This window comes from Tetrahymena thermophila (assembly GCF_000189635.1).
Source record: "Tetrahymena thermophila SB210 genomic scaffold scf_8254448, whole genome shotgun sequence".
Lineage (NCBI taxonomy): Eukaryota > Ciliophora > Oligohymenophorea > Hymenostomatida > Tetrahymenidae > Tetrahymena > Tetrahymena thermophila.
The window spans coordinates 2,475-30,392 of NW_002476227.1; the positions used below are offsets into that span (position 1 = coordinate 2,475).

The 27,918-nt window shown below is 25.6% G+C and overlaps 1 protein-coding gene across 1 annotated transcript; it reads right to left on the reverse strand. All coding sequences in view use genetic code 6, as the record gives it.

The window, feature by feature from the left end:
• TTHERM_00925320 (transmembrane protein, putative) lies at window positions 1-27,117 on the reverse strand (the record flags this gene model as incomplete). Its single annotated transcript, XM_001031149.2, has 47 exons — window positions 1-143; window positions 200-1,658; window positions 1,738-2,037; window positions 2,091-2,321; window positions 2,373-2,718; window positions 3,032-3,130; window positions 3,187-3,303; window positions 3,356-3,461; window positions 3,512-3,746; window positions 3,800-4,303; window positions 4,364-5,511; window positions 5,669-5,827; window positions 5,922-6,989; window positions 7,054-7,261; window positions 7,377-10,315; window positions 10,582-11,296; window positions 11,351-11,743; window positions 11,793-11,914; window positions 11,966-12,244; window positions 12,299-12,636; window positions 12,694-12,912; window positions 12,971-13,054; window positions 13,110-13,596; window positions 13,650-14,069; window positions 14,331-15,278; window positions 15,338-15,539; window positions 15,594-15,925; window positions 15,983-16,428; window positions 16,501-16,717; window positions 16,960-17,234; window positions 17,295-17,877; window positions 17,935-18,296; window positions 18,361-18,827; window positions 19,067-19,264; window positions 19,319-19,908; window positions 19,967-20,275; window positions 20,332-20,593; window positions 20,645-21,043; window positions 21,094-21,863; window positions 21,916-22,299; window positions 22,358-23,138; window positions 23,197-24,357; window positions 24,679-25,018; window positions 25,077-25,644; window positions 25,705-25,791; window positions 25,844-26,545; window positions 26,646-27,117. The coding sequence occupies 47 exons, from the start codon at window positions 27,115-27,117 to the stop codon at window positions 1-3; spliced, it is 22,974 nt and encodes a 7,657-aa protein (XP_001031149.2).
• Window positions 27,118-27,918: the final 801 nt, after the last annotated feature.

Consider the following 27,918-nt stretch of genomic DNA (forward strand, 5'->3'; position numbering starts at 1 on the left):
TCAATTAATTGTATTTGTATCATTAAGGAATATTTTGATACATACTTGTTCATTTGGATTTCTTTGAATTTGTCTAAGTATAGCCAATGCCAGAGATTGATTGACTTTATTAACATCTCTCAGCATTTAGCAATAGTCAGTGTCTATTTTTTAAAATAAGTTTTTAAAAAAAAATAAATTAAATTTAATTATTTGTTACTGTAATTGAAAAGAGTTGTGAATGATATCTTTTTAATTTCAGAATCTGGTAGTTTTTTGAAAAGGGACTGATCGTTGTAAGCCATTATATTAGTAGCGGTAATATAAACATCATAGTTAGCACCATCTTTAAGATCATCAAGCTAAATCTTGGCAATGTTAGTTTTTGGATCTGTTAAAACTTTAACTTACCAGTTTTTATTTATTTAATTATTCTGTTAATCTACTCCTAAAATTATTTACTAAGAAATCAAAGGTTCAAAAACATAATCTATAGTAGAATTAACTTAACTATTCGAATTCATTCCATTTATTTGAACGTTATATTTATTTACAGATTTCTCTACAACTTATGCATAAACATATGAATTATCAAACATCTAAACTAAAATTACAGCGTTATAAAAGCCTATTGTATCAATTACGGGATTTCCTGCAAACTTTGGTCCTTACACATCATAGCTATAATATTTAATTGGATAATCTTATAATAAAACTATTTAAGACAAAAAGCTTGACATCATTTGATTAAACAAATCTGAGCTATCTATATATGATGCAATATAGTTGTACATTTTTTATATTGTTTAAGTATTAGGAGCTATTACTACTTCATATGTTATATACTTGTTTCTAGAAATTTATGCATTTATTATATCTTAGCTTGTTAGAATTTATATTTAATTAGATTAGACTCTTAATGCTTAAGATAGTTATTATATTAATATGCTTTGCTGCACTTGAGAGGAAAGAGTAAATCTAATAACTGCTCCTAGCTATGCCTTCATTGTCTAAAAGTTATATTAATAAACTTACTGTGATAAACCAAAAGCATTTTCACAAACTAAGAAAACAGAATAGCTAAAATCTGGCTTTAGTCCTGAGAGTGTAATATTAGCTAAGTAATCTATATTATTACCTGCATTTCTATTTGTCATAACAACAGAGTATGCTAACTGTTAATTTTTTAAAAAAATTCCATCTCTTACAACTTAAGGTAAAGGTTTTTGTGAATTTTAAAGAGTTAGAATATAGTAGATATATGAAGAAGTGCTTGCAACTATCTTTAGAGTGGTATCATAGTTAGAGATATCAAGTTAAATTACATTTAAAATTTCAGGTAACAGAATCTTTTAATTTAAAGGAAGTAGTGATGGATCGTTTACATAAGGATTATAAATAGTCTTCCCTAAGTCAGATGAATATAAATTTGGATCAGGCAAATTACTCTGACATAAAAGCCTTATTACATTAAGCGGTTTATGAATTTTACTGATTGTGAAAACCAAGTATTTGTAAGGAGGGGTTACAGTGTAAATAAATTGTTATTAATATGAACTTAGTGTGAAATTTAAAACTATAGGTTTTGCAAGTACTTTAGCAAGATAAGTAATAGTAAAATTAAATCTCTTTACATTTTAGTCTATTAAAATAGAGTCTGGTTATATACTTATTACATCCTAATTAAATTTACAAATGTTTTAATTTAATTTTTTTTTTTAAAATATTTTTTATAATATTTGTAAGAAAAATATTTACTTTAAAAGCTTAATCAAATTAGACTCCAAACATAAATTATTCAGATGTTTGTTTAGTTACTTTTGCTAGAACTAAGAATTCTGAATAAGTAAATCCATATTCAATAAAATCATCAATTATGATAGAGGGTACCATTTATTTTCTAGGATTTAGATTTTGTACAAGAATTTAAATTAATGGAGGAGATATGTATAAATCCTATGAGTTTTTAGATATTTGAGTTGAGCTTATTCTAGTATATTCTATTTTATTAAACTAAATTGTATGATTTCCTAAAGATGCCCCATATAAAACTTATACCTATACAAATTTAAGCAAATATTATTATATTTTTAAAATACTAATTAAATTACTTATAATTGCTTAGTTGTTTGTTGATCAAAGTTTTCAAAGGTTATTAATGTAGGGTTGAAAACTATGTTTTTATCTTCTACGAATGGTTCTAAAGAAATACAGTTTGCGGGCATTTCAATGGTCACATTAAAGGTATATATCAAGCCTCTTAAAAGGTTAGAAGGCCCAGAGAAAGATATGTCAAATTTATTTTTTACAAACTAAAGGCAAACACTTTAATCTTCCTATTTCTAATAGATATTATCATTATTGTTAACCTAGAATAAATAAAGTAATTTTACAGAAGAATGAATGACAGTATTTTGAATCAAATCTATAATCTTGAACTAGAAGTATTTATTGGTAACTTAAGAAGATTAGCTGCATGGATTTGATATTTATGGATTAGTTAAATACTAAATGGAAAATTAGCTTGATAAAGAATTAATTGTTAATCTTGTGTCTTTTATAAAAATATACTCCTTGTAAATTTAGCAAGGACTAGTTTTACTACTTTAATTTGTTTGATAACAACTAATTGAGTTTCGTTATTGGAATACATCATATTAATCTGGAATTTATATTTATATTCCAAAATTAGAAACTCCAGTATCTAAGATTCTTTAGTTTGATTAATTGTTTGATTCACTATTTATTATTTTTATTAAAAAGATATAAAATTATTTAATGTAAAATAATAATGAAATACTAACTTGAAAATAATTTATAAATTATTTCAAAAAAATAAATAATTCATTTCTATTTATGATCTATTGCATTTATTTTCTAAAAATAATATATTAATTCTTAATTAATTAACTTATTTACATAAAAATAATATGAATTAATATTTTGAAAATTTAAAATAATTTTAACTATTTTTTAAAATAAATACTTTTCATTTGATTAAATTCTATTAACAAATAAAAAATTAATTTGAAATAATTAAAAAAATATTTACTTTAAGTATTCTTCTTCACCGCTTTCTAGTGAGGTTTATAACAATCTTGCTTTACTTCTTAAATTCAATTAGAAAGTATATACACTTAGGTCTTTTAGGCTTTTATTTTATGTTTAAATTTATAAGAAAATTTTCGTTTATTTTTAAAAACATACGATTTATTTAATGCAGAAACTAATATGACATCTAGAATATTGGGTGAGTTCTTTATTTTGTATTAAAGATTGTCATTAAATACCCATATCATATCACCTTAAGTACTGTGAATTATTCTTAATTATTTCAAAAATTTTTAATAAAGTTTTATTATATTTAAAATCTTACTTGAAGTTAGTTTATGAATTATCTCCTGGATTAAATATATTTCTTATAAGTACGTAATTGTATCTAAAGGTCTGATCTTGTAAATATGCATTTAACCCTTATATTTCTTTAAAATAATTAAATTAATTTACTTTTTCCTCATTTAATTTAATTTACCTAATACGTAATTTAAACTTATTGAACATTATATTTGATAGTAATTAGGAATTGGAGTTTGTGTTGAAGTGGTGTTTGTTCTCATGTAAAGTAAAGATTCCATATCAAAAGTAAGACCTAAAGTACCTGATTAAAGTAAGGAACACTCTAAATTATTTCCAATTTTTGATGAGAAAGAATTTGGGAAGAAAATCTATGTTGATTGTACATTTTTATTAAACTTGAGTTAAGGTATCTAATTTCAAAAATAATTTTAAATTTTATCATAGACATTTAAAATAAATTTACCATAAATATGTAAGTAGCAGGCTCTCCAGAACTGAAAGGATAATTTTGTATAGCTATTTAAGTATTAGTTTAATATTTTTGAGCCCAAATCACATTCTTATCACTAATTATATCAACATAAATGTTCTTCAAAGTAATTTAGTTAAATGTGTATGCATATTAAAATTAATCTTTGTAGAAAGCTGCTGTAAACATATAAAGACTGTTCACAGTTGAAGGATTTGTTAAGGTAATCAAAATAGAAAATTCAGTTTTTATTAAAATTTACTTTAGTTAAACATTTAAAATAATTTTTCCATTAATATTTTAGACTGAACATGATTATTTGTATAAAGTATTTGAATCTAAGCTACTACATTAGTGATTTCCTAAATTTTGTACAATGCCATATTCATAAGGGAGAGTGATCCATAAATTACTATTGAATCTCACTACACCATCACATATAAAAGTAAATTTATAGATCGATGAAACTGAAATCTACCTGTACTAAGAATTTACAGACTTTTTTTCGATGATAAAATATAATTAAAAAAATGAATTTTTAAATAAATATAATATTACCAAATTGCATGTGAACGGTTAGAGATATAAAAGAAAAGGCATTTTAAAGCTAGCACTTCCAATTACTTACTGTAACGAAGGTTAATTAGTATAAAATGTTTGCATCAAAAAGTTATACAGAATTATATTTTAAATATTTGGATTAGTTATGCCATAAATCGTTACTGAGTATTATTATATTTGGGATAAAAGAGTATTTACTAAAATAATATCTAATCTATTGTCGATTTAAACTGTACAAAAGGATTTATTAGAAATGCTATCAAAATCTCCACCTGATAAATCACATCCTGTCCACATTGATTTTACATTCTCATAGGCTCCTTCAGGGAAGAAAAAGCTAATTGATCCGTTTGGTGGTATATAGTGGCCTGTTATAAATGTGAATTTATAAGTAACATTAGTGTCTCCTCCAGAAATTGAATTAATTGCATCAACCTTTATAAAAGGGATATTTGAAAAAGGCTAAATGATAAAAGTATTTGGTAATTTTCCATTCATCTTGTATTTAATCTGATGATTTTAATCTAAAATGACTCCATCGATACTGTATCCTCCAGGAGTTTACATTTAAAAATCAGGATTATTAATATTATTCAGTGTAAATGTTAAGGTTGTGAGAGGATTTGGAACTAAAACTTTAATATAAATACTATCAGATTCAGGGAAAACAAAAACATTGGCATCATTATTTAATATTGGTTAGTATTTTCCTATAAAATTTTTTGGGAATTTTAAGCCTATTAAATCGTTTGTATTGATTTTTGGATTTCCTGGATATGAAGAAGAAATAGTAATCGTAAATGTATATGAAGTAGTGCTGTATACTACAGGATTGGTGCTTACTGTAATACTCATATTTTCAGGTGTTAAAGCAGTAGTACTAATAGTAGCTGGAGGTATAAAAGCATTTAAAATATATAAGAATCCTGAACACCCATTATTAGGATAGAGAGTTTATATACCTACTTTGATTGTCATTAGCTATCCTTATGATAAAGACTATAAGTTAGTTATGTATATATTAATCGGAGTTAATAGATTTGAAAAAGCTTCGTATCCGCTAATTACAATATTTGGCATATTTTCTGGGCTAGTTCCATGATTTAAAATGCAGGTCAATTAATTTCCTGATAAAACCTTCAATTCTATTTACAAAATTATAAATTTAATTTTTTTTTCCCCCAATGAAATAAATAACAAATAAATAGCCATACTCAAGTAAATAATAGAAAAATAAAAATAATTATACATATATAACCCAACTCATTCAATACTTTTTAGAAATTAAAAATTATATATTACCTTTAGAAGCACACCCTAGCTTTGCACCATCAGGAAGCCCAGTACCGAGATCAAATAAATAACCTTAGTGAATATTCCAACCACCTCCAATAAACTCAAAGTATATTACAATATTAGAATATATGTTATTTGTAGAAGTCGAATTTTGCCTTAAATAACCTTATTAAAATAACAAATTTATTAGTAATTACTGAAAAGTTATAAAAAATTGTAAAAATGTATTTTATTTATAAATTTAAAGATTTTAAATTACCAATAGGAAGAACTTAATCATTTAAAGTGAAAACAAAGTGGAAAATCTCATTTTATAGTTAGTTAAGGGGATTTATTATGTTAAAGAAATTTAAAACTTGAGGCTAATAAAAAGTTGTTCCTATAACTTATGTGATATTCATATATTGTGTTTCTACAAGTTAGCCATTAGAATACATTTCTAAACCCATTAAATAATATTAGCCTGGATATGGAGGAGCAGTGAAAAGCATATTGGTATTCTAGTTAGAAAGCTTAATGATTTTTACAGAGTTATCATAAACCGTTGAGGGAATTAATGTGAGTCTATTACTGCCATTTCTTCTTTATAATGTACAAGATTGTATTGATAAATTAATAGTTCCTTATATTGAACAATTATCAAAGATTTGCAAGGGCGGAATTAAGAAATCATTTGGTATAGTAAATATAAAAGTATCTATAACATAATCAGCTGGTAAAGTACGTGGTCTGATTAACATTTAAAACTCTACTTATTGATTAATTTTTGCTTATCTTAGATAATAAGGTTATGTATAGAATCCAGCTGTAGCTAGGTTAGGCTAGGGTAGATATGATATAACCCAATCTATTAGACATTTTCCTACATGCATGAAATCAAATAAATTCGTTTAGTTATTAGGATCAAAACAGTTATCAACACAACTGTAAACAACTATTTAAGAATGTATATCAACTGTAGGAAGATTTTAATCTATTATAAATTTTAAGAAAACAGTTAAGTATGCCCCTTTAAAATTATATTTTGCTTCGTTATATTATATTGAGTCCAATTTTGTTACAATTATAAACTCTGAGTAGACGTCACAGTCATATGGAATATTGTTAACTGTTGGGGGAATTGTTGTTATATCTGTAATTTAGAAACTAGCAGTACAATATCCAGGTACAAAGCTTTAGACAGTTATTGGTTTTTGTATTCTATAAATGTTAACATGCCTATTATAGTACATTCCATAAACATATAATTTAGCTGTATTAGTATATCCTTCTCTTAGGAAATATGATGGGTTAATGGTTTAAGTATTAGTAAATGTTCCGCAAATACCTAATTTATAAAAATATTGTATGTACATAAAATAGAATTTAGTATTTAAGTTAATTTAAAATACTTGGACTAGATGATGGAATAATAGGTTAATAATAGTCGTATTCATTCATATTACATTAATAAATCAAATTAATTTTGCTATTCTAGTAGATAACTACGTTCATTATACTCTAGGTAGCTGTTGTCCATCTGAAAATACCATTCTAAAGTCCAAAAACTTAAAACGGATTTGACAATGAGAAAGGAGTGTTTAAAATCTTGAGCAATACCTATTTTGAATATGTTGTCAAATTTAAATAAACTTTTAGAAATATTTGTTATTGAAAAAATTTTTAAAATTAAAAAAAATTATTTAATTTGCATTTTTTAATCAAATAAATATACCATATTATAAGATGTGTAATATATGCAAATGCCTTATTAGAATGTGCACACTGGATTATCTTAAACATGATTTTTAGGATATATAATAGTAACATAAGTTCCAATTGGTAAAGATGTTGCAACTGGGGTAGGTGTTGAGATTTTATGTAAAGGAGCAGGAGGAGTTAGTGTATAATCTGGGACTTAGCTTACTATTTAAGAAATAGATGTAAAAGTACAAGTTCCTTATGTAATTGTAGAGGGTGATAAAATAAAATAACTATGTTCAGCATGGTATTTTATACAGAGCAAAGGACCATGGTCACTACATTTATTCCTTAGCTATACTTTAAGTCCAGCAGTCTATCCAACTGTGCTTGGATTCATAACATAAGGTATGATAATTGTAATTTAAGAATTGATAAGTGCTCCACTTGGGAGTGGAATTCTAATTACAACAGGAGATTGAATCTAATTAGCTGTACCTAATTATATTAAACAGTTCTATGAAGAATTAGGATCTTAATAAGTATTTGTAATTGTGTAACTGCATTAAATTTAATTATTTGAATCATATTTAAGACCTAAATCTACAGGGAAAACATTGAATATTCCATCATAAGTTAAGAATACTATCCATATTTCATCATTATTAACTGCTGCTACGTTTAAGGTAAATTATAAAATCAATGTAGTCCTTGTTGCTGCTTCTGCAGTTAGAGGAGTGACCCTAAAAGTATCATCTAAATCTTCTCTAGGTTTTGCATAAACTTCATAGTATTTTTCTTCATATAAATTAACATTGTCAAATGTTGTTAAATGAAAAACATAATAGTTTGGTTATGGAATAAAGACAGCTTTTCTTTCTATTTAATAGTTCAGTGTTGGGTGAGCTTAAAGAGGAGAAACAGTATTTGAATCTATTATCATGACTGTATCTTGGTTAGCATTTATATCATAGAAGGTTTAAATATCTGGGAGTAAGTTAGGGATATAATTCAGTTATGAAACAAAGCTCTTTGATGGGGGTGCAGGCTGCACTGAGCTTTAAGCCTCCATGAAATTTTGAGCATTTAATTGATATTCGTATGTTGAAGAATGTAAATATTTGGAATACAAAATAGCAGTGGGATCTTAGCATAGATCATAAGCACTTGCTAAAGGAGGTAATTACAGTGTTATTTGCTTATTTTAATTTCTAGGTAATTACATATTTCTTGTATTCAATAAGTATGACATCCTCAACCAACTATTAGAATAAGAAAAAATAGCTATTTTATCAAGAAGAGCAAGTTGTTGCATTCCTAATCCAACATGAGTCTTGGATGATTAGATTTAATTGTAGTTTATAATGGGATAGTACTGGTTTAAATATTATGCAAATATGGTTGCTGAAATTTGTGGTTATACAGAAGCCGAGCTTGTTGTTTGAATAAATAATTCTATTTAAACATTTGTTTATGTGCTAATCGCTGAAAACCCACTTACTGTGTATTGCTTTTATGAAGACCTTTAGCATTCAAGAGACCCTTAGTTAAACTAAATATTTGAAGTAATTGTGCCGATTGGAGTTAAACCACTTAAAATAGTGCATTTTTCTTCAAATTAAGCAAAGTTAGTTTGTAGATTTATTACTATTTTACTACCTTATGGAACTTGCTGAGGGGTTTTTAAATTTAATACAAATCTAGAAACACTAAACTAACTTACAAAACCAGAAATCCAAACTAGTGTAGCTGTGTTGTCATTAAGAGGATCTAAATTTTTAAAAGTACTTGAGGTAGAAGCAGTATAGATAGTCTAAGCAGTTGGTACATTATTGATATATACAAAAGAAAATCCATAAGGCTAAACATAATTAAGAGTATTAAAGCTGTTAATATTGCAAAAAGCAGGAACCATAGGGGTTGGTGGTATTATAATTTATGGGATTGGGGCAGGATAGCTTGTGACGAATAACAAATTTAAATTTTTAAACATGATATATTTACAGTTACTTGTTCCAATATTTTTAATATCGTTACCACTTATACCAAAGAAATTATTATTCCATTTCAGTAAAATATTATTATTACTTTAATTTATGCTCATATTTGAGTCAAAATTAAAATTAAAAGTAGAAGATGCTTGCTAAACTTAATTATTTGTTAAACTGACTTTGAATGGTGTTATTGTGCTAGTATCAGTTTAAACATAAGCATAATTAATCCAATAAGATGTCTCTTGAGTAATATATTGTTGATTTTATACTTACATAAATGATAATCTGACTTAGATGCTAGTAAAAGGAATATTTGGCATTTAAATCATTGGTATATATAAATCATAAGTTGTTCCAGCTGTAAATTAATTAAAATTACTGAAATCAGACAAAACAAATTAAATCCTAGATTGTTCTAAAGATGTTGGCACTTAAGATCCAAACATTACAGTGATAGTACAATCATAATTTTAAGTCGTTCCACTTAAAGTTACTTAAAGTACGCAAGAAAGGCTTTTACCATTATAAAAAGGAGGAAGATTATCGTTTTAATACACTCCAGATGGGTTTAGTAGACCAACATCAATTTAGAAATATTAGCTTTCTAACTCAACAAGTAAAAATGACTCATAAGGAGTAGCTGCAAGAAGATTAGTTTACTGTAAAGTAGTTTCTGGAACAAAATTAAGTCTGAGCATATCATAATTATTTTATGTTGTAGTAAAATGAAATATTTTGAATGTTGCAAATGTTTATGGGCAAGATTGATAACTTGTGTCATAGAATTACTAACTAGTAGAAACCGATGATAATTACAATTAGAATTCATTAAATGTAAACATACTAGGCATTATAAAATATTTAGGAGAATATCTTTCTTTTATTTCTAAAATGTAATATGTTGAAACTAGTGTAGTATCAGGAATTTAAAAAGTTAATATTCCACTAGTGTATGTGCATATACTTAATTTATGGACATCTATTTAATTAATTTAATTATTTATTGAATATATTAGCTCTAAATATATATTAAATATTTTTAACCTCAAACAATTAATTCTCAAGTAGGAAATAAATATTTAGTAGAATAATAAAAATTATTTTAAAAATTTAAAGAAAATTTAAAATAATAAAAAAAGGTATCGAAATTGGTTTCTAACCTGAATAAAAAAAAAAATAAAAAATGCTTAAAGATTTCCTCATCAAAAAATTAAATCTTTGATTATGAATTTTAGAAAATTTTACCATAGTAAACTAAAGGTGACATTTCTTCATAAAAGACACAGTAGAGTTCATTTGTAGGATCAACTGGATTATAAGCGTTTGTTGGTAAAATAGAAGAAGGAATGGTGATTTTTACGAAATTTGAAGCACCTTATGAAACTGCTAATTGCAATTTTATTCTGAATCTTAATTTACTGATGGTTGATTATCTGTTTGCAAATTATCTAACTTAGTAAATCTCATAATAAAGAGGGAAGTGCTTTCCTTGAATAAAATCTAGTTAGATTAGATTTGAACTTGGCTGATAAGCAGTCATGATATATGACTGATTGGGTAATTATCCTTCTATTGGATAATTAATTTCAGCAATCTTACTAGAAAATGGAGTTTATGTTATCTCATTTATTGTATATTATATTGTTCCAGCATTTATTATTGCTTATACATAAACAATATAATTCAAAAAATTAGTATTATAGAATAGCTGACCTCTGTAGTTTACTGAATATATTCCGCCATTATTAACTACTTAGCATATTTAATATATGTCAGCTACATTATTGTTGGGGGTTTTAAAGAAGCATCGTTCTATTAAGCTTACACCTGCTGTAAATTAAATTTAGATTTACCAAACTTTACGAATCTTTATATCGTTTAACTATAAGTTATTTTTTAATTAAATTATTAAGGTTACTCTTTGTCCACTGACAAGTTAAGCATCTGCTGATTAATCACCCTATATTTCATATTTAAACTAGCTTAATAAAAATTTAAAATAAAAATATTTTACTTAAATTTGAATGAGAGAAAATTCTAAATTTCTGTAAGTGTAGGATGAAAAAGGTTATTCATTTAAGGTATAGATGTAATTTTATCTAGGCATATTTCCATCCATAGTAACTGGTAATCCTGTATATGCTATTAATTAAATACTAGGAGTAGGAACAGGTAAATTAAGAGAAGGTTAGTAATAATATTTTTAGTTTGCCCATAAATTATTTCCTTTGATTGTTATTTACAAAGGTTGACCATTTGGCAAATTAGGGGCAGAATAAAATAGAACATAATCAGGTCTACTGAACCACATTGGAGATTAAAGAACATTATTAAAATAAACTAGAAGGGAGTCAACATAATTATTTTAAGCTTAAACTATTCCGCCATTCCAGAATCTAACTTCAACCTTATTATATAATTTTATTTTAAATTATACTCTCAAATTATATATTTACTTTTTATCCTGGGCTATTGTTTTGATCATATCCTGTAGTTGCAAAATTCCAAGTTAGGCCCCAAATATTACTTACACCAATTTATCCTATAGTAGTGTCTGAAATAGTTTGAGTAATTACAGCTTTATATTTAATATATTTTTAATATTTTTTATATTTAAAATGATAAATACTTGGAGCAGGTGCTGTGGATTATGGAAGGTTAATATTATCGATTAAAATCATTTCTTGGATTTTTAAATGAAACTTTTGATAATTATACTGGTTTGATGCATAATTAGATGAAACTGGAGATGTCTGAAGAGCAAGATATAAATCAAAGATAACATCAATTCCAAGATATTAGTATGAAGGATTGGGTAAGGTAATGTCAAAGGCAAACGATACAGAATTCATTATTGAATTAAAATTCACATCTTCTACTCTTAAAACTGTAACTAACATCTTTTAATCTATAAAAATATGTTATATTAATTTTATCAAATATTAATATTTTTGTTATTTACATTCTACTTAAAATACTCTGCATCTAGGAGGTAAATTTCTTGGAGTAATGCTATTTACTAATAAATCATTGACAAACACTTAACAATTGACAATATTATACTAATCAGTAGCAAAGTTTGTAACTTATAATTGTGGAAAGATAAACTCAAAATATGTTGCTGGATAAGATGGTTAAGGAGTACCTACTTAATTTATAGTTGTTAAAAATCTAAAGAAAACAGAAGTTCTTTAGCCAGCAAAAGTGTTTGTGTAATAAAGTTTATCCAATTTTAGTTCTTGAGATTGTTAAGAAGAAGAAGTATCAAAGTAATTCTTATTCTAATCAAAGAAAATGACCCTATTATATTTTGTAATTTGAAAATTAAATTTTCATACTAAAACTAATCGATGTTACGTATTATAAACAGATCCCTTTAAAACTCTTCCTTAAACAATCATAGAAGAGAAAGGGACTTAGAGATTAGCAGAAGTTTTTTAAATACCAAAATTTGTAGGATCAGTAAATCTTATATAATATTCTTGATATTCGTAGCTGTCATTACCTAATTCAAAAAAATCAGATTACCAAATGATGTATGTATTACCAGCTGACTATGGATTATAGTATCTTTCTCTAAGTTTTAAAATTATTCGTAAGTATATATTATTAAATATCTGTTAAAAAATATTACCTATAGTTTCTACTACAACCATTAACTCCATATACTCTGATAATTGGAATGTAACTATATGGCAATGACTAAGTATTATAAAGACTTATTTTATATTTATAAATAGATAAAATATATATTCTTCATTTTTAATATTTACACCCAGTTTTAACTCCAATCGAAAATGAAGCTAGACATACTTGCAGGATCTTGTGAGAGGTAAAATCTATAAACAAATTAGTTTTATATAAATCTTTTAACATTGAAAGAGAATGTTCTATGGTAGCCTTGAGTTATGCAAGCGGGATTACAGTTTGTATAAGTAACTGTGCTAGAACCACGTGCTGATTCATAAGAATAATCATTACCTGCATTAATATTATACTTGGTAAAATATCTCATTGTATAAGTAATTGGAACTTGATTTTAAGGTATATTGACAGAGAAATATATATAAAATTTCCTATTATTAGCAAATTAATATCCTTAAAATGGCTATTAATACAAATTTTGATAGTTTTCATCTTCTACAATCACATTTTTTAAATCTTGGCTAACTCTACAAATATGAACTGTTAGCGTTGTTGGATTACTACCTGAAACACTGTTCTCAGGGTATGTGCTTTCCATAGATTAAGCATAGCAATCTAATTTTATATTTATTTTATAAAAATTTAATAGAAACTATAATATAATTTACGCGTTCCAAATTAATTTGTAGAATTATTAGTGATTATAATCTTTGAGTTAAATCTTCTATCAAATTAAGTAAAGCCTTAATTTAATTCAAATTTCAAAGAGTGAAGCTTTAATGTTCCATAACCTACAGTATCAACTAAATTATAAACTTGTACTACCATATTAACAGGTTAATATAATTAGATAGCAGATGTAGATTTTGTTAAATTATTCAAAATTTAATCAGTTTTAGATGTTTATGAATTAATTATATAAAAGCTATATATTAAAGTAGGTATAGACGTGTAATACTAAAACGGAATACTAGCACTTACTTTTTCTGTTTAACTTTATAGGATAAACTCGTTTTAATTTGTTAAACTGCTTTAACAAACTATCACATAACTATGTGTTGTATATGCTCTAATTGAACTTGGTTTACCTTTTAAACAATTAATAATATTATATATTTTCAAACAATTAATAACTTATAAAATTTAATGGTATTATTCTGATTTTCATCAATATTTATTTGTAAATTTAACTCAGGTAACATATTTTTTATAATTTTAACAAATCATTATAATTTTTATAATTGGAAATAATTTTTTTAAAACTATTTTAAAATATTTATCATTTAAATGTCCTCCCTTTAATTTTGAAACTTTAAAAAAAATAAAATTATAAAAAATTATAGAATTACTTGTATAGTAAGATCCGGTTTAAGTGCATAAAGTTGAGTCTATAGCAGGCCCTAATTAACTATGCCTTAAGTAAATGTAAGGGTTATTAAAAATTTAGCTAGTTATAATATCTATGTTATATTAATCTACTAAACTGTTAGTAACATAAGTTGATGAAGCGCTAAAAAAGTTAGGAGGAGATACCTTAAATGATGGAGTTTATGGTGTTAGTGTCTAAAATGTAATGGTTTAAAATTGAAAAGCCATGGCTTGATAAGATGTAGTAGCTAATTGATAATACTAACCTGGTTCTATAAGTTTAATAATAAATGCATCTGATGTAGCACTGTTCTAATATTCTGGTATAAAGCAGTGAAATGATGAGATGTTCTATTCATTAGGTGTTTATTAATCATATATATAAATATGAATAGAAAAATAGTAAGATCCACTCTCTATTATACGGATACACATATATTTGGTATATTCAAACTCATTACTACTTGCATCATAGTAATAGCACTTACAATTTATAGGATCCTAATTATAGTAGAGTATACTATCTACTGGAGGCCATATAGGAGGAGGAGAACTACCATTTTAACGGTTTGTTGGTTCTAATACTAAAACTGTGTTATGGGTTCTATCAATATTATAATTTAAGCTACTTAAAACTATTTCTAACTCATTTACAGTATTTTAGGATTAAGTCAAAGATTTTATTTAAACATTACCTATCAAACCGTATGACTACTGATTACTAATCATGGAATTACTATAAAAAGTATTATAATGGTACATATTATAATAATACGTATCGTAATTACAATTAAAATGAATTTAGCAAGCATCAATTCTGTATATAAAAAGAAATGAATTAAAGGATCTTTTTCTTGTTAAATTATTTGGTTATATGTTTCCTATCTATAAAACAAGAGTAGTTTAACCTGATGCATAAAGACCTGAAACTTTATATAAATATTTTTGCTTTATAATAAATAAATTAACAATTAATTTAAAATGCTACCTTATTATGCACAAAGATTCGGATGAACTATAGAAAAATTTATTTTTAAAGTTTAAGTCCCTAAAGATTAATCGATTGATAATGAGCAAGCAGGAGCATTCACAAAAGTTGCTGAGAAGGTACCTGTAGTAGGAAAATCGAATCCTTCAAATTCGAGTTCACAGTTATAAGTTGTTTAAAAATTAGGAGCTGCTGATGGAAACTAATTTAATTAAGATAATTTTAACAATAATATTGTAAATTGATAAAAGTTTACACTTTATCCAGGTAAGTTTAAATCAAAAGTAACTGTATTACCTACTACTTTCATGTAAGTATTAGTGTAAGTATTTCTTGAATAATTTGGATTTTATGATGTTAATGAAAATATATCAATTGACTAACTACCTATTGAAGTGTAAATAAAACAAATAGGTTCTTAATTCAGTATTGAAAATTAGGCATCTAAGCTAAAATTATTAGGATCAACATGATACTGGAATAAGTAAACTTTTATATCGATTGATTAGCCTCCAGTATTTTAATTATAAAATTTAATTTACAATCTTAAATAATCATATAAATCAGAAAAATTATCTACAAAATAAACTAAATTTTTTTAGGTACATAGAATATTTTATCTATAAAAGATAAAATCCCAATTACCTACTCCACTTTAAATTTAACAAAATGCTTAAATGCCAATATTATTCTAAGCTGAAATAGAAATTGCTATTTAATAACCAAATAACGTTTTGATATTTTTAGTATCTAGTATATTTTTTAAGTTAATGTTAATTGTCCCATTTAAAAGACCTTCCTCTCTGAGCCTTGAATCTCTTGTTAAGTATCCTAAAGACCCAGATGCAACACTATAAGTGTTAAAATTATAAAGAGTATTAAATGTTTTTCCTGCAACACTAGCTATACAACCAGGATCTGTAGCACTAATAGTAGAATCATAGCAAGGTAAATAACTCACTAAATCTTATCTAAAACTATAATTAGCTGTGGCAAAAACTGGATGACCGCAAGCCCAATGAGCCTAAAATCTATACCTTGAATTAGGAGTTTATCCTGTTTATCTACACTAAAACTTTCCAACTGGTAATCTTTCAATATGTAAATTGTAAATTAAAATATTATTAATATAATTTAATTAAATCATTAATTTATTATTTTACCTTAAATATTTAACAGTTGTATAATCTGGAGTAAGAAGAGATTGAAATTCTATATATAAATACAATTTTTTAAAATATGTACTTCCTTCTCCTTCTTCTCTTACGAATTATGAAATATTGCATTTAAATTCACTAGATAAATCATTACAATCTCCCCAGCTTTGACTAAAGGTTTACTATGGCGTAAAAGTGCACATGTCATATTATTCACCTGCATCTAATTATTTTATTATAATTTAAAAAAAAATTTTGAAATTAAAATATAGTACTTTTAAAAAAAAATTTGATTTTTCTTTTATTTAATATAGAAAATACTTTTTTAAAAATTAAAAAGAAGATATTAATTTTTTATTTTGATATTAACAGATTAGCTAACTTATGAAATTATTAAAATAAATTTCATCATAATATTAATCTATTTTATAGTAGAAAATTTGTTAATTAATTTTTATGAGATACCTCTTAACAAAACTTCTAGAATAACACTACCAAATGTGCCTTGTTAGCATACAGAATTAAACAGATAGTACTAGCTATGATCTAATCTGTCACTATAGCTCATTCTTAGAACATATCCTACTTGAGATGTTTTAATCGGTGCGGATTAGCCACATCCACTTTATATTTAACTCCCATCTACATCTAATTATGGAAAGGTTCCTTAATTTGCAGAACTTAAATCTCCACTTCTACAACCTGAAGAAGTACCGCAATTACAAGTGCTGTGACTCATTCTTTTTATTTAAATTGTAAGATTTAAAAATATAATAGAAAGATAAATAAATAGTTGCTACCTAAGATAAGACAAATCTCCTAAAAAATCTTTTCCTGTAGGTGCTGAGAAGGACATTTATCCTCCCATAGCTTGTACATAAATTTCTGGAAGCTTATCTGGAGATGAAACACTTTTAAATTAATTTAATAAAATTTGTATAAGTTCCTAACTTTAGACTTGTTAAAGGTTAAAAACATGTATAATTGTAAATTCATTCGTTTTATCTTTTTCCAATATACAGTTAACACTCTTTCCTGCTTTTCTGTAACACGGATAGTTACCGCCATTTTAAATATTTAAAAATACTATATCATCATCATAATTATTTTATGAATAATCCCTATTTCTAATCATAATTCTAAATCCACTAACAAAATTTATCAAATTAGGATTTAAGGATACTAACACATTCATAATAACTAAGCAATTATAGTAATTTGGTCTAACTATGATATTATGAAGTGAAACTTAAAACTTAAGAATTAGTTTATAAGGGCAACTAGGTGCGATAGGAAGAAGTTTAATAGGAAAATAATTAGTCTTACCGCTAAATAATTAGTTGTTTAAATAATCTTATACAGTATATTCCCAACGAAAATAAGCTATATTAAATTAATATAAATATCTAATAAATTAAAAATTAATCAAAAGTATTTTACTTGAGGTACCAGTATACATCACACCTTGGCTTGTTATATCCATATCATTACCTGTTGTTACTTAAATAAATAAGAAACTTAGATTAGTATAGCCTTTTGTGAAATATAAAGTGATAGTATTTGATGCTTGGTTATTAATACAATTAACTCTTTCATTATTTACGTAACAAATCAATTTATTTATAATCAAATCCGTTTATTTTGAGGAAGTTGGGATTTGAATTTAAGGCCCATAATTTATTATAATTTTGTTGAAATTTCTAATTGTAGGAGTTGGTATGTTTATTCCATTAGGTAATTAAACTTCAAACTAGATTGGAGATTGATCAGTATTAGTACATCCAACAAATTCATCAATATACCTAATTAAGATAATTTTAAATAAAATTATATTGTTTATTCAAGTATAACTAACTAACTAATTACCTATGAAATGGAAGCCACGATCTTATGCTTTAATTATGTAAATAAGAACTTATATACAATTAGTAAGTAGTAATAATTGGAGGTGGAGTTGGGGGGGTGATATATGCTACAGTCATCTACCCTTTACTAATTAATTATATCTAACTTGGAGCTAAATTTTCAAGAGTAGTAAGGGCGCCAGGAGGTGGAAATTATGAATAGTAACATACATAATCTTACCCATATCCTGTTATAGAATTAAATATTGGGGGATTTACAACATTTAAGCCATAAAGTTTCACTGTAAAATATTATTTTTGTATGGCCAAGGGCATTTAAAAATGTGCAAGATCTAATTAATCACCATCTGAATTATCTACTGGAGTTAAACCACTAATATCATTTCTAGAACTTTAGATTGGTTAAAATGAATCGTAACTGGTAGAAAAAATAAGCTATTAAGATCCTGGATTAGTCTAAGGTGTAAACTGAAAATAATAAATATAAATAAATTTAATCTTGAAAATAAAATATTTAAAAATATTAAACTTGGCAAAGATAGAGAAATTTTTGCAAAATCTTATATTCAAAGTGAGATTTATTTTGATGAAAATAAAATATTTTTTTTTAAGAAAAAGAAAAGAAGCTGAAAAATTAGTTATATTTTTAAGATTTTTATTTGAACAAGCAAGCATTGTTATAATTTTTAAAAATTAATAAATTTTACTATATCTACAAACAGCAATGCATATTAAGCTGAATAAGTTAATGGTAGAGGAGCTAAGATACAAGATTTTACAAAAATTTATGAACCTTTTTCCTCTTAACAAATAGATGTAGGACCATTTACAAAATCAGTTTTCCAGTTTTATAAACTAATAAATAGACCAACTCTTGCTATATTTTACCATTAATCAAATGTAACCTAAATTTTTTTTTAAATAAATAAATATTTATTTGCTTTATAAAGGATATTTACTGTAAAAATATAGTTTTGTCTATCTGTGGATACGTAAAGTTTTTATGAAGTATAAACATCTCTAGCTTATATATCAAAGTCTAAGTTAAAGTTTAAGGAATATTTTGGTGGTAGAGGTATTGTGTATGGAAAAACAGCTGGTACAGTTTATGGGTAAAGCTTATTAAAAGTAAATTTCTAAGTGTACCTATTTTTTACATAGCATGCATATCCCACTAGAATTAAACTTGCGGTGCTTGGGTCTGAAGTTGGAGGGATGTGTATTAAAGTAGGCGTTGTTTACACAGTTTTTGTTGATACAATATCTTCACTTTAAGCTGGATAGATAATTATACCTTTACAATTAACTAGGAAAGCAATAAAAGTCGGGTTTAAGCTTGGTGTAAATATAGCTGGGAATTTGTGATAATTTTAGTCATCCTACAGAGTTAGAGTGGGTTATACTTAAATCAAATAAGCATCTCTACTTGAATACTGCAGTGGTTGAGCTAAATCTTAAAATTATACTTGTATATCTTATAATGAATCACAATAAGCTGTATTGCTAACATATTGAACGTTAGTATTTGTAGCTGCAATAGCTGGGTTATCTAATATAAATATTTTATTAATAAATTTAAATAAAGTTATTTTATATAATTTATTTACTGTTGCTGATATAAAAACTACTTTCAATTATATCCCAGTAATCTTTGCTTGAAGTTGCTACATTTTCCAGATATACTTAAACAGGAATAAAGTAAGATGCTAACATAGTAGGTGTATTTATTGAAGGATTAACTATTTAAAAAGCTATTTAGACAATATTGGATGCTGTTATTTAATTATTAAAAGAAACAAGTATTTTAGCTGGTTAGAGGGAGGCTTAATCTCCTTTTATTAACACGCAGTTAATACTTTAAGATGTACTAGGTAGCAATAAATCACATGGGAATGCATCAAGATTATTTAGAGTTGCTTGATTATTTTAAATAAAATAAACTTAAAAATTAAACTTAATAAAAACAAATTACTTTAACCAAGATCGTTTTAAAATAGATAACTACCAGTTTTTAAGCTAGCAGTTGGAAGTTCTATTACAAGCCTATATTAAGTTTAATCAACATTAGATGCGGTTTAAAACGAAACAGTAAATATATTCCATTCACTTGGTCTTGTATTAAAACTAATAAATTCAGTCACAAAAGAAGGACCATAAACTTAATAGTAATGCTGCTACCACATTGAGAACCCAGTAGTGAGTGAATTACAATTTTGGCACATACTTAACTCAATCTTTTATAAAAATTAAAATATAGCAATATTAAATTAAAATAGATAACTTACTTTGTATGTAAAGGCAGGGCTGGGAAAGACAATACCATAAACAAGGTTATTAAAACTATCTAATAAAGGCTATGCTGTGGTAAATTCGAATAAATAATTATTTCCTGTATTTAAATCTGTATTAACCTCCATCACAAATTCAACAGCTCTTGGAATAATAGTACTAGGATTAATCTCTTTTGAAGAAATGATAGTGCAACCAATATATTGATCCTTTTATATGTCTTTAAGTAAATAAATTGAGCATGCATACTATTCAGTTAATTTAATAAACGGTGTTCCGATTGAAACAGTTTAGTCTTGCAGTTAGTTAGCAGTAGAAAATCTTAGTCTAATTCTTCCTGTGTAAGATGTGACAATAGCAGTGTTTGTCAAGCTAAATACCATCTTGAAGGGAGTCTTAATAAAAATTTTTTTATAATACCATTTATTAAAAAGAAAAAAAATACTCTTAAACCAGCTCTTAGAGGCTTGACTTCTACATGTAAAAAATCATATTTATCTGCATTAAATGTTTTATATGCTTACAAAGAAGATAGAGAGTTTGTAATCGTAAATTACATGTTGTAAGAATCAATAAAACGGCCAGTATTAATTATTGGGTTATCTATAGATGTTCCATAAGTATATGCCTAAAAATTATCTGTAGATGTTTTATCCAAAAAATCTATGAATCCTTCTATAGATATCGAAGTATAAATAGGCAAAACAGCAGCAGGAATTTCTTAAAATCCTGTTATAACCCAGGAAGTATACTATCCATTACTATTCGGTGAAGCTGTATAATCTCCGTATTGGTCGCCAGTATTAGGTCTTTAATAGACGCCTGATTAGACTTAACAGCCCAAACTTCCGCTCTTGATTGAAGCTTAAGTCTCAGAAGAAAGTAATAAAGAAGAAGGGTTAAAGGTTAAAGAACTTCTACAATGGGCATGAAGATTAACATTTTAAGAATTAAATATAATTTGAATAGCCCCATATGAAGGAACTCTATTTTATAATCCTAATGTTACTCTTATAGGAACAAAAGGCCTATTACTAATATTTTTATTTGGAGAACCTAAAATAGTGATTGTACCACCTTGCATCTATCCCATTAATTATTTATATTATTTAGCATATAAATAGTGATTTACTAAAACTTTATATAAGTATCCACTCCAAATCCATGCATTAAAGGTAATATCTACTCTAGAAACACTCTCTGGTAATTTAGCAACTAATTTTAAATATTTTTGATTACTAATTTGTATAAAATTATAATATATTACTTTTTATTTAAATTGGTTGTAAAGTGGTATATGAAACTGAAGAGGAAGTAATAAACTAAACAATAACCCAATTTATTTATGGGTATGCGAAACATGTGTAAAGAGTAGGTTATGAGCAAGTTACTCCACTTATCTAAAATGTATCTTTTCCTGAATTTGGAATTTAGACAATATAGTAATCATTATTAGAAAAATTGTTTTAACCTATTATATCAACATATAAGGATCCTGTCAAAGAATTCAAAGTTGGATTTTATCCTATTCCCCATGGCATCCTTGATCCTAAATTTGTTTGTGAAGTTAAATCATGATTATATGTTGTTTGAGTATTATCAGATCTTAAGTCCAATAAGATATTAAAGTAATCATAATACAGATCTCCTCCTAAAAATAAAAATTACATGAAATTAAAAATAATATATTAATAAAATATTTTAATTACCTGTAGGATTTGTTAAATCATAAATACTTAAAATAATATTTGAATCCATAATTTGATTAGCGACATCATTTTTGAAAATTGGATTTTAAATTTTAGCCACATAAACATCTAACTATGTATTGACTGGTATTTATGGGAAAGAAACTAATTCGATTATAGCAGAATTAGGGCTCATTTCGCTCTTTTAGAATCTACATAAAGTATTTTAGTCTATAGCTGGAATAGAAGGAGTAGATTTAATTATACATCCTAAGTAGTCTCCAGTATTGTAATTATTTCCAAGCTACTAGTCAAACATTGGGTTTCCTTTATTGTCTATTGTCGGCAACTCAAATTATATTCTTCCTCCTGATGAAAACTAAGGAACTTAGGTTATTGAATTAAGTTAAAATGTAAATTAGTATAAATTGTTTTATTAAGCGTCTCTAATTATGTGTTTAACATTAAATAATTATGCCTTTTAACCTTTTATTTTAATATATCTTGTTCCTGATATAACATTAGAACTTTAATCAGTAATTGTTATGTCGAATCCATAAAAACCTGGAGTTTATGGATGCTTAAAACCTTCGGTTGGAGAAACAAATTCAGTGTCAATAATCATCTCATTTATTGGCTAATTTGTAAATGAATTTATGTAATTCATTTAAATAGTGACTAAAATTCCATTAGCATTTTAGATGCATGTGCAAAAAAAGCGTTTTTAATTTAATAAGCATTTTAATGGTTAGCCACAGGTAGCACCAGATCTCTAAAAAGTAAACTAAACTGGGAACTAAATCTATTATTTTACCAAATATAAATATAGATTGAAACATGAAAAAAAGATAATTAAATACATTTATTGAGGACAAAGCTATAGGGGTCGGAAGATTAAGTAAATCAAATTAGAAATAAATAGACCCAACGAAATTAGGAGGTCTTTTTTCATATCTATACTGCTTATCAGCTATTTAAAATGTGTTTAATGTGTTATATGCGTTATTTAACACCACTTAAAACCCTGTTGTAGGATTTTAAGAATAAGATTTGTCAACAAGATATTATAGTGAGCTAGAATAAACGTATAGAGTATCTATTTAAATTTAGGGCTAAGTTGCTACAGATAAAATTAGTAATCTAAAGTCTACTTTTATAACAGTGGTTGAGGCAATTACTTAATCGAAATTAGAAATTTAAATATTCTAGCTATCAATCATAGAACATTAAACAGATTAACCAAAAACGCTATTTGTTAAACCCTAAACTTTACAGTAAAAAGCAGTATTAGGATCAGGTTGTACAAATTTATAATTTGAATTTTGTATATTTATTTTTATTATTGAAGGTATCATTAAATCAGTAGTTGGTTTAAATTCAACAAAAAACTGATGTTATTCATTAATTCTAATAACATCATTAATATTTTATGCAACATTTGGATCATTATTAGGCCTTAATCCAAAATTAAAACTTGGTTGAGTTACAACTATATCAGCTGGACTTACGTAATAAAAGAAAATATATTTATCATAAACTTGGTGATTAAAGAATGATCTAACTTTGAATTGAAAAAAATTTGGATAGGGTCTTGAATAGTAACAATTTTTTATCTATTAAATGACATCTCTAACAAGATAATTATTAAATATTGTAGGATCATATTATACCAAGTAATAATTTGCATTTTAAGCAAACTTTCTTTAATTAGGATTTGCTACAAAACCAGATGCCCCAACATTAAAACAAGATTGATCTGACTGATCAAACTCATATATAATATAGTTAAGATACCCACTTGCAGTTGTCCATTAGAATGTCAAATCAGTATTTTAATTTACATAAAAATTATTTGATGTCAAACCAATATTTTATTACAGATAGCCATTTTAGTAAGGAGGTTTGATAGTAAATGAAAATTATTTGTAATAAACTTCTACATAATTACTAATCATTCCAGGTGTTTTTTCAGCTAAAGAAAATCTTATATAAGATTAAAAAACGTTAGTTGCTGTACCAATCTATTTAGAATTAAATATTTTTAGTATTAAGTATAATTAATAAAAGTTTGAAAGTGAATATATTTAAAAGATAGTGGTTTGCATTTGTTAATCTATTTATTATTATTTCAAATAATTTTTATCAACTTTTTAAATAATTTTTATTTTAATTAAATTAATTGAAATTTTTCTTGAATTAAATTCTAGTTTATTGTATATTTATACAAATCACATGATGAATACTTTATTAAATTATAATATTTAAAAATAACAAAAAACATCTTTAAACTTTATTAACTAAAATAAAAAGGTTTTAAATAAGAATTTAATGTTATTATTTACATCACCAATCTAGATATTAGGTATTTCTATAACAAAATTTTGTGTGGTAGGCGAGTTGTTAAGAAGTGTGGTATCAACTTGTACGACTTCTATGAAAGGATTTTGGTTGGCATATCTAACAAGGTTACAAGTCAAAGTATATTAATTAACAGTAACTTTGGTTTTATAAATTAAGCATGGAATTTAAACTACTTTTTAATTTCCATATACAGCATTACTAAAAGTCCATTGTAGTACAGATCCTGGAGCGTCATTCACAAAAGTTATTTTCCAGATATATTATCTACCAGTTAAAGAACTCCATTACAAGTAATCCTGAGGAAATTTATCAATAGTAAATCTATTTTAAATAAAATATGAAATTTTGTAGTGATTGTTTTTCAATTTATATTGAATACATTAAATGGGTTGTTTCTTTTGAATTAGTGGTTGTCAAATCAAAGCTAATATTTTGAAACTCAAATGGATCTGGGATCCATTCTTGAAAATATCCTTCTACGGGAAGTGGAGTCATAGGATTAGGTAAATATTAATAGTATGTAAGGAAGTTTAATAGGTATCTCTACACTAAAGGGCTTATGTAAAGTCCATCTGGTCTTCCATTTTTAGCACCTTGTGTAGTTATAGTGACAGGAATTTCACTCTCTTTGTAATCAAAATCTTCTGGTGTAAATATTATAATTTCTGTATATTAAGCTGATCCGGTATTAATGTTTGAAATTTAACAATTAGCAGATATCACATTTTAGAAAAAAAGACATTTCAAAATACCTTCACTAGGTGGTATTGGAATAGTATTAGCTATTTGTGGTGTAATTGATAGGACAATTTTTCCTTTAGATCTATAGTTTGTCCTTGGTAAAAGGGTTTTGAGGAAGAAAGTAAATTCAAAAGGTCCAATTTAGCCTGCTTTTAATTTAATTTGTTATTGTAATGGATGCACTCTGTATTCTTTTAAAGATCCAACTTTGTTATTAAAATTAATTAATAAATTATTTAGTTGATTGAGACAATTTTTTTTTTTACATGTTGAATTTATGTTTATGTTTACTTGACCTTTATCAATTATTTGATTTTATAGTGTGTATAAATTTACATTAACAACATATGTTCCTAATTTTTAAGATAAAAAAAGTTAAAAAATAACTAACAAGGCAATAAACACCTTATTATTGAGGGGATTAAATAGGAATCTCAACTAGTATTTAGTTCTGATAAGTGGTGCTATTGTAGTTGCTGATCAAATACCTATTCTAATAAACATCTGCTGAGCAATTTATTGTCTCATTTTAGATTTAATATAAGCCTCTAATAACAGTACAGTTTTAAGAGTATAAAACCCAACCTAAGCCAAATTTAATTTCAATGTAAGTATCTTAATTAACTAGTGACTAGGGAGTCAAATAAAAGTAGTAAGTGGTATTTGAATATTTGAATTAATTATCGCTGCTATAAGAAGCTTAAAAAACTCCAGTCTGTATTTGGTAAGGAGTAGAAAAGACTATCTCTTCTAATATTTACGAAGTTGTTGACTAAAGAATTTAAACTGTAAACCCAATCAAAGGTATTTAATTTACAGGGTTCACCATGTTAATAATTCTAATTTACTATGTCCCTTAGAATTGCTTTTGCACATTTTTGCATTCTACTTATCTTTAATTATAGAGGATATATGATTTTGGAACTTATTAAATACCAATTATTTCACATCCTGCATTTAGAGTTTTAAAACCGCTAGGGAATGTGACCCTAATATCAAATTGTGAGCTCTAGTAGGTTCCTGTTAAATTCATATCAAACAGCCATGAACTTCCTTAGGACACAATAATTGATGAAATTTGATTTAAACTTGCACTTCTCATTATTGCTAAAATTGATAAAAATATATTTTAAAGCTCATTTTTAAATATGATTCTTAAACAATATTATTAAAACAATTATTTTCTTATATATAAAATAATAAATACTTGGTGATGAACTAAAGTTGACTGTGCCAAAATTATCTTCACAATCTTGAGGATAATCATTATAAACCATACATAATTTAAATTAAGCTGTCCCTTTTACTGTTGAGGGATTTATGATATAGCCAATGGTTATACTTTATGGGCCAGAGTTAATATTTCCAATCTAAATGTAGACTTCTCTATCAATATTGTAGTTGCAAGGGACTATTTTATTTTGAGGATATGAGACTTGGTAAAAGCATTAAAATTAGTAAGCATTTTAAAATAATGACACTGGTATTTCAGGAGGAAATGTTATTCTAACTCCTCCTATTGCATTTACTATGCTTTAACCATAATTAAATTTAAACTCATAAAAGCTTTATCTTCCATTGACTGTTTCGAGGTTTCTAATAGATAAAGGAGTTATAGTGGCATATGCAATATCTAAAAAAATTGTAAAAATGTAGACAAACAAATATAAGAAGCGCATAGTATAAACGCTTGACACTTATCTTGTTCTTAGAGCTAAAGAATTATACTTCTTTGTATTAGTTTTGTTTTACAGATTATTGTTTGACGTAGAACTTGAATTCAAAACAAATATCTTTAAAAATCTAAATTTAAAAAATTATAATAAATAAGCTTGATGAAATTTTTTTGAAATCAGATATAATAAATAAATTAATCAATACGAGGATTTATAATTTTTATGGATGTTCCTTTTACTCATAATTAACTTTTTTTTCTGGATAAAATACGTTCATATCAAACAGATATTTAGGTTATAAAGGTTTTTGTTTATAAATATCAATATAAATATTAACAAATGTAAACTAAAAAAAGGAAAAACTATATTTTTCTTTTTGATAGAACAAGATAAATTAATCTTATAAATTTTCATTGTTGATTCTCCACAAGATGAGTAACAAAATAGTTTTTCTTAAATTTCATTCCAAAAGAAAAAAAATTATTCAAAACTAGAAAGTTTAAATAAGAAATAGTTATTTTATTTATAAAATTTAATTTATAAATGAAGAAATAATCTAAATTTATACCTCCCCTAGTATATGAATTAATCATTGTAGAGATTTATTAATAATTTCAAAAGAAATTTTGACATGAAAATACAATAAATAAACCATACAAAATTATTAATATCTTACTATTTTTTAATTACAAAAAATTAATTCGAATAGAACCTTGAGAATTTAGTTATTAATTTTTGTATTTATTTTTAATTTTTGAAAAAATACCTGAAATAAATATAAAGAAATAATTAAATGTATTTCTG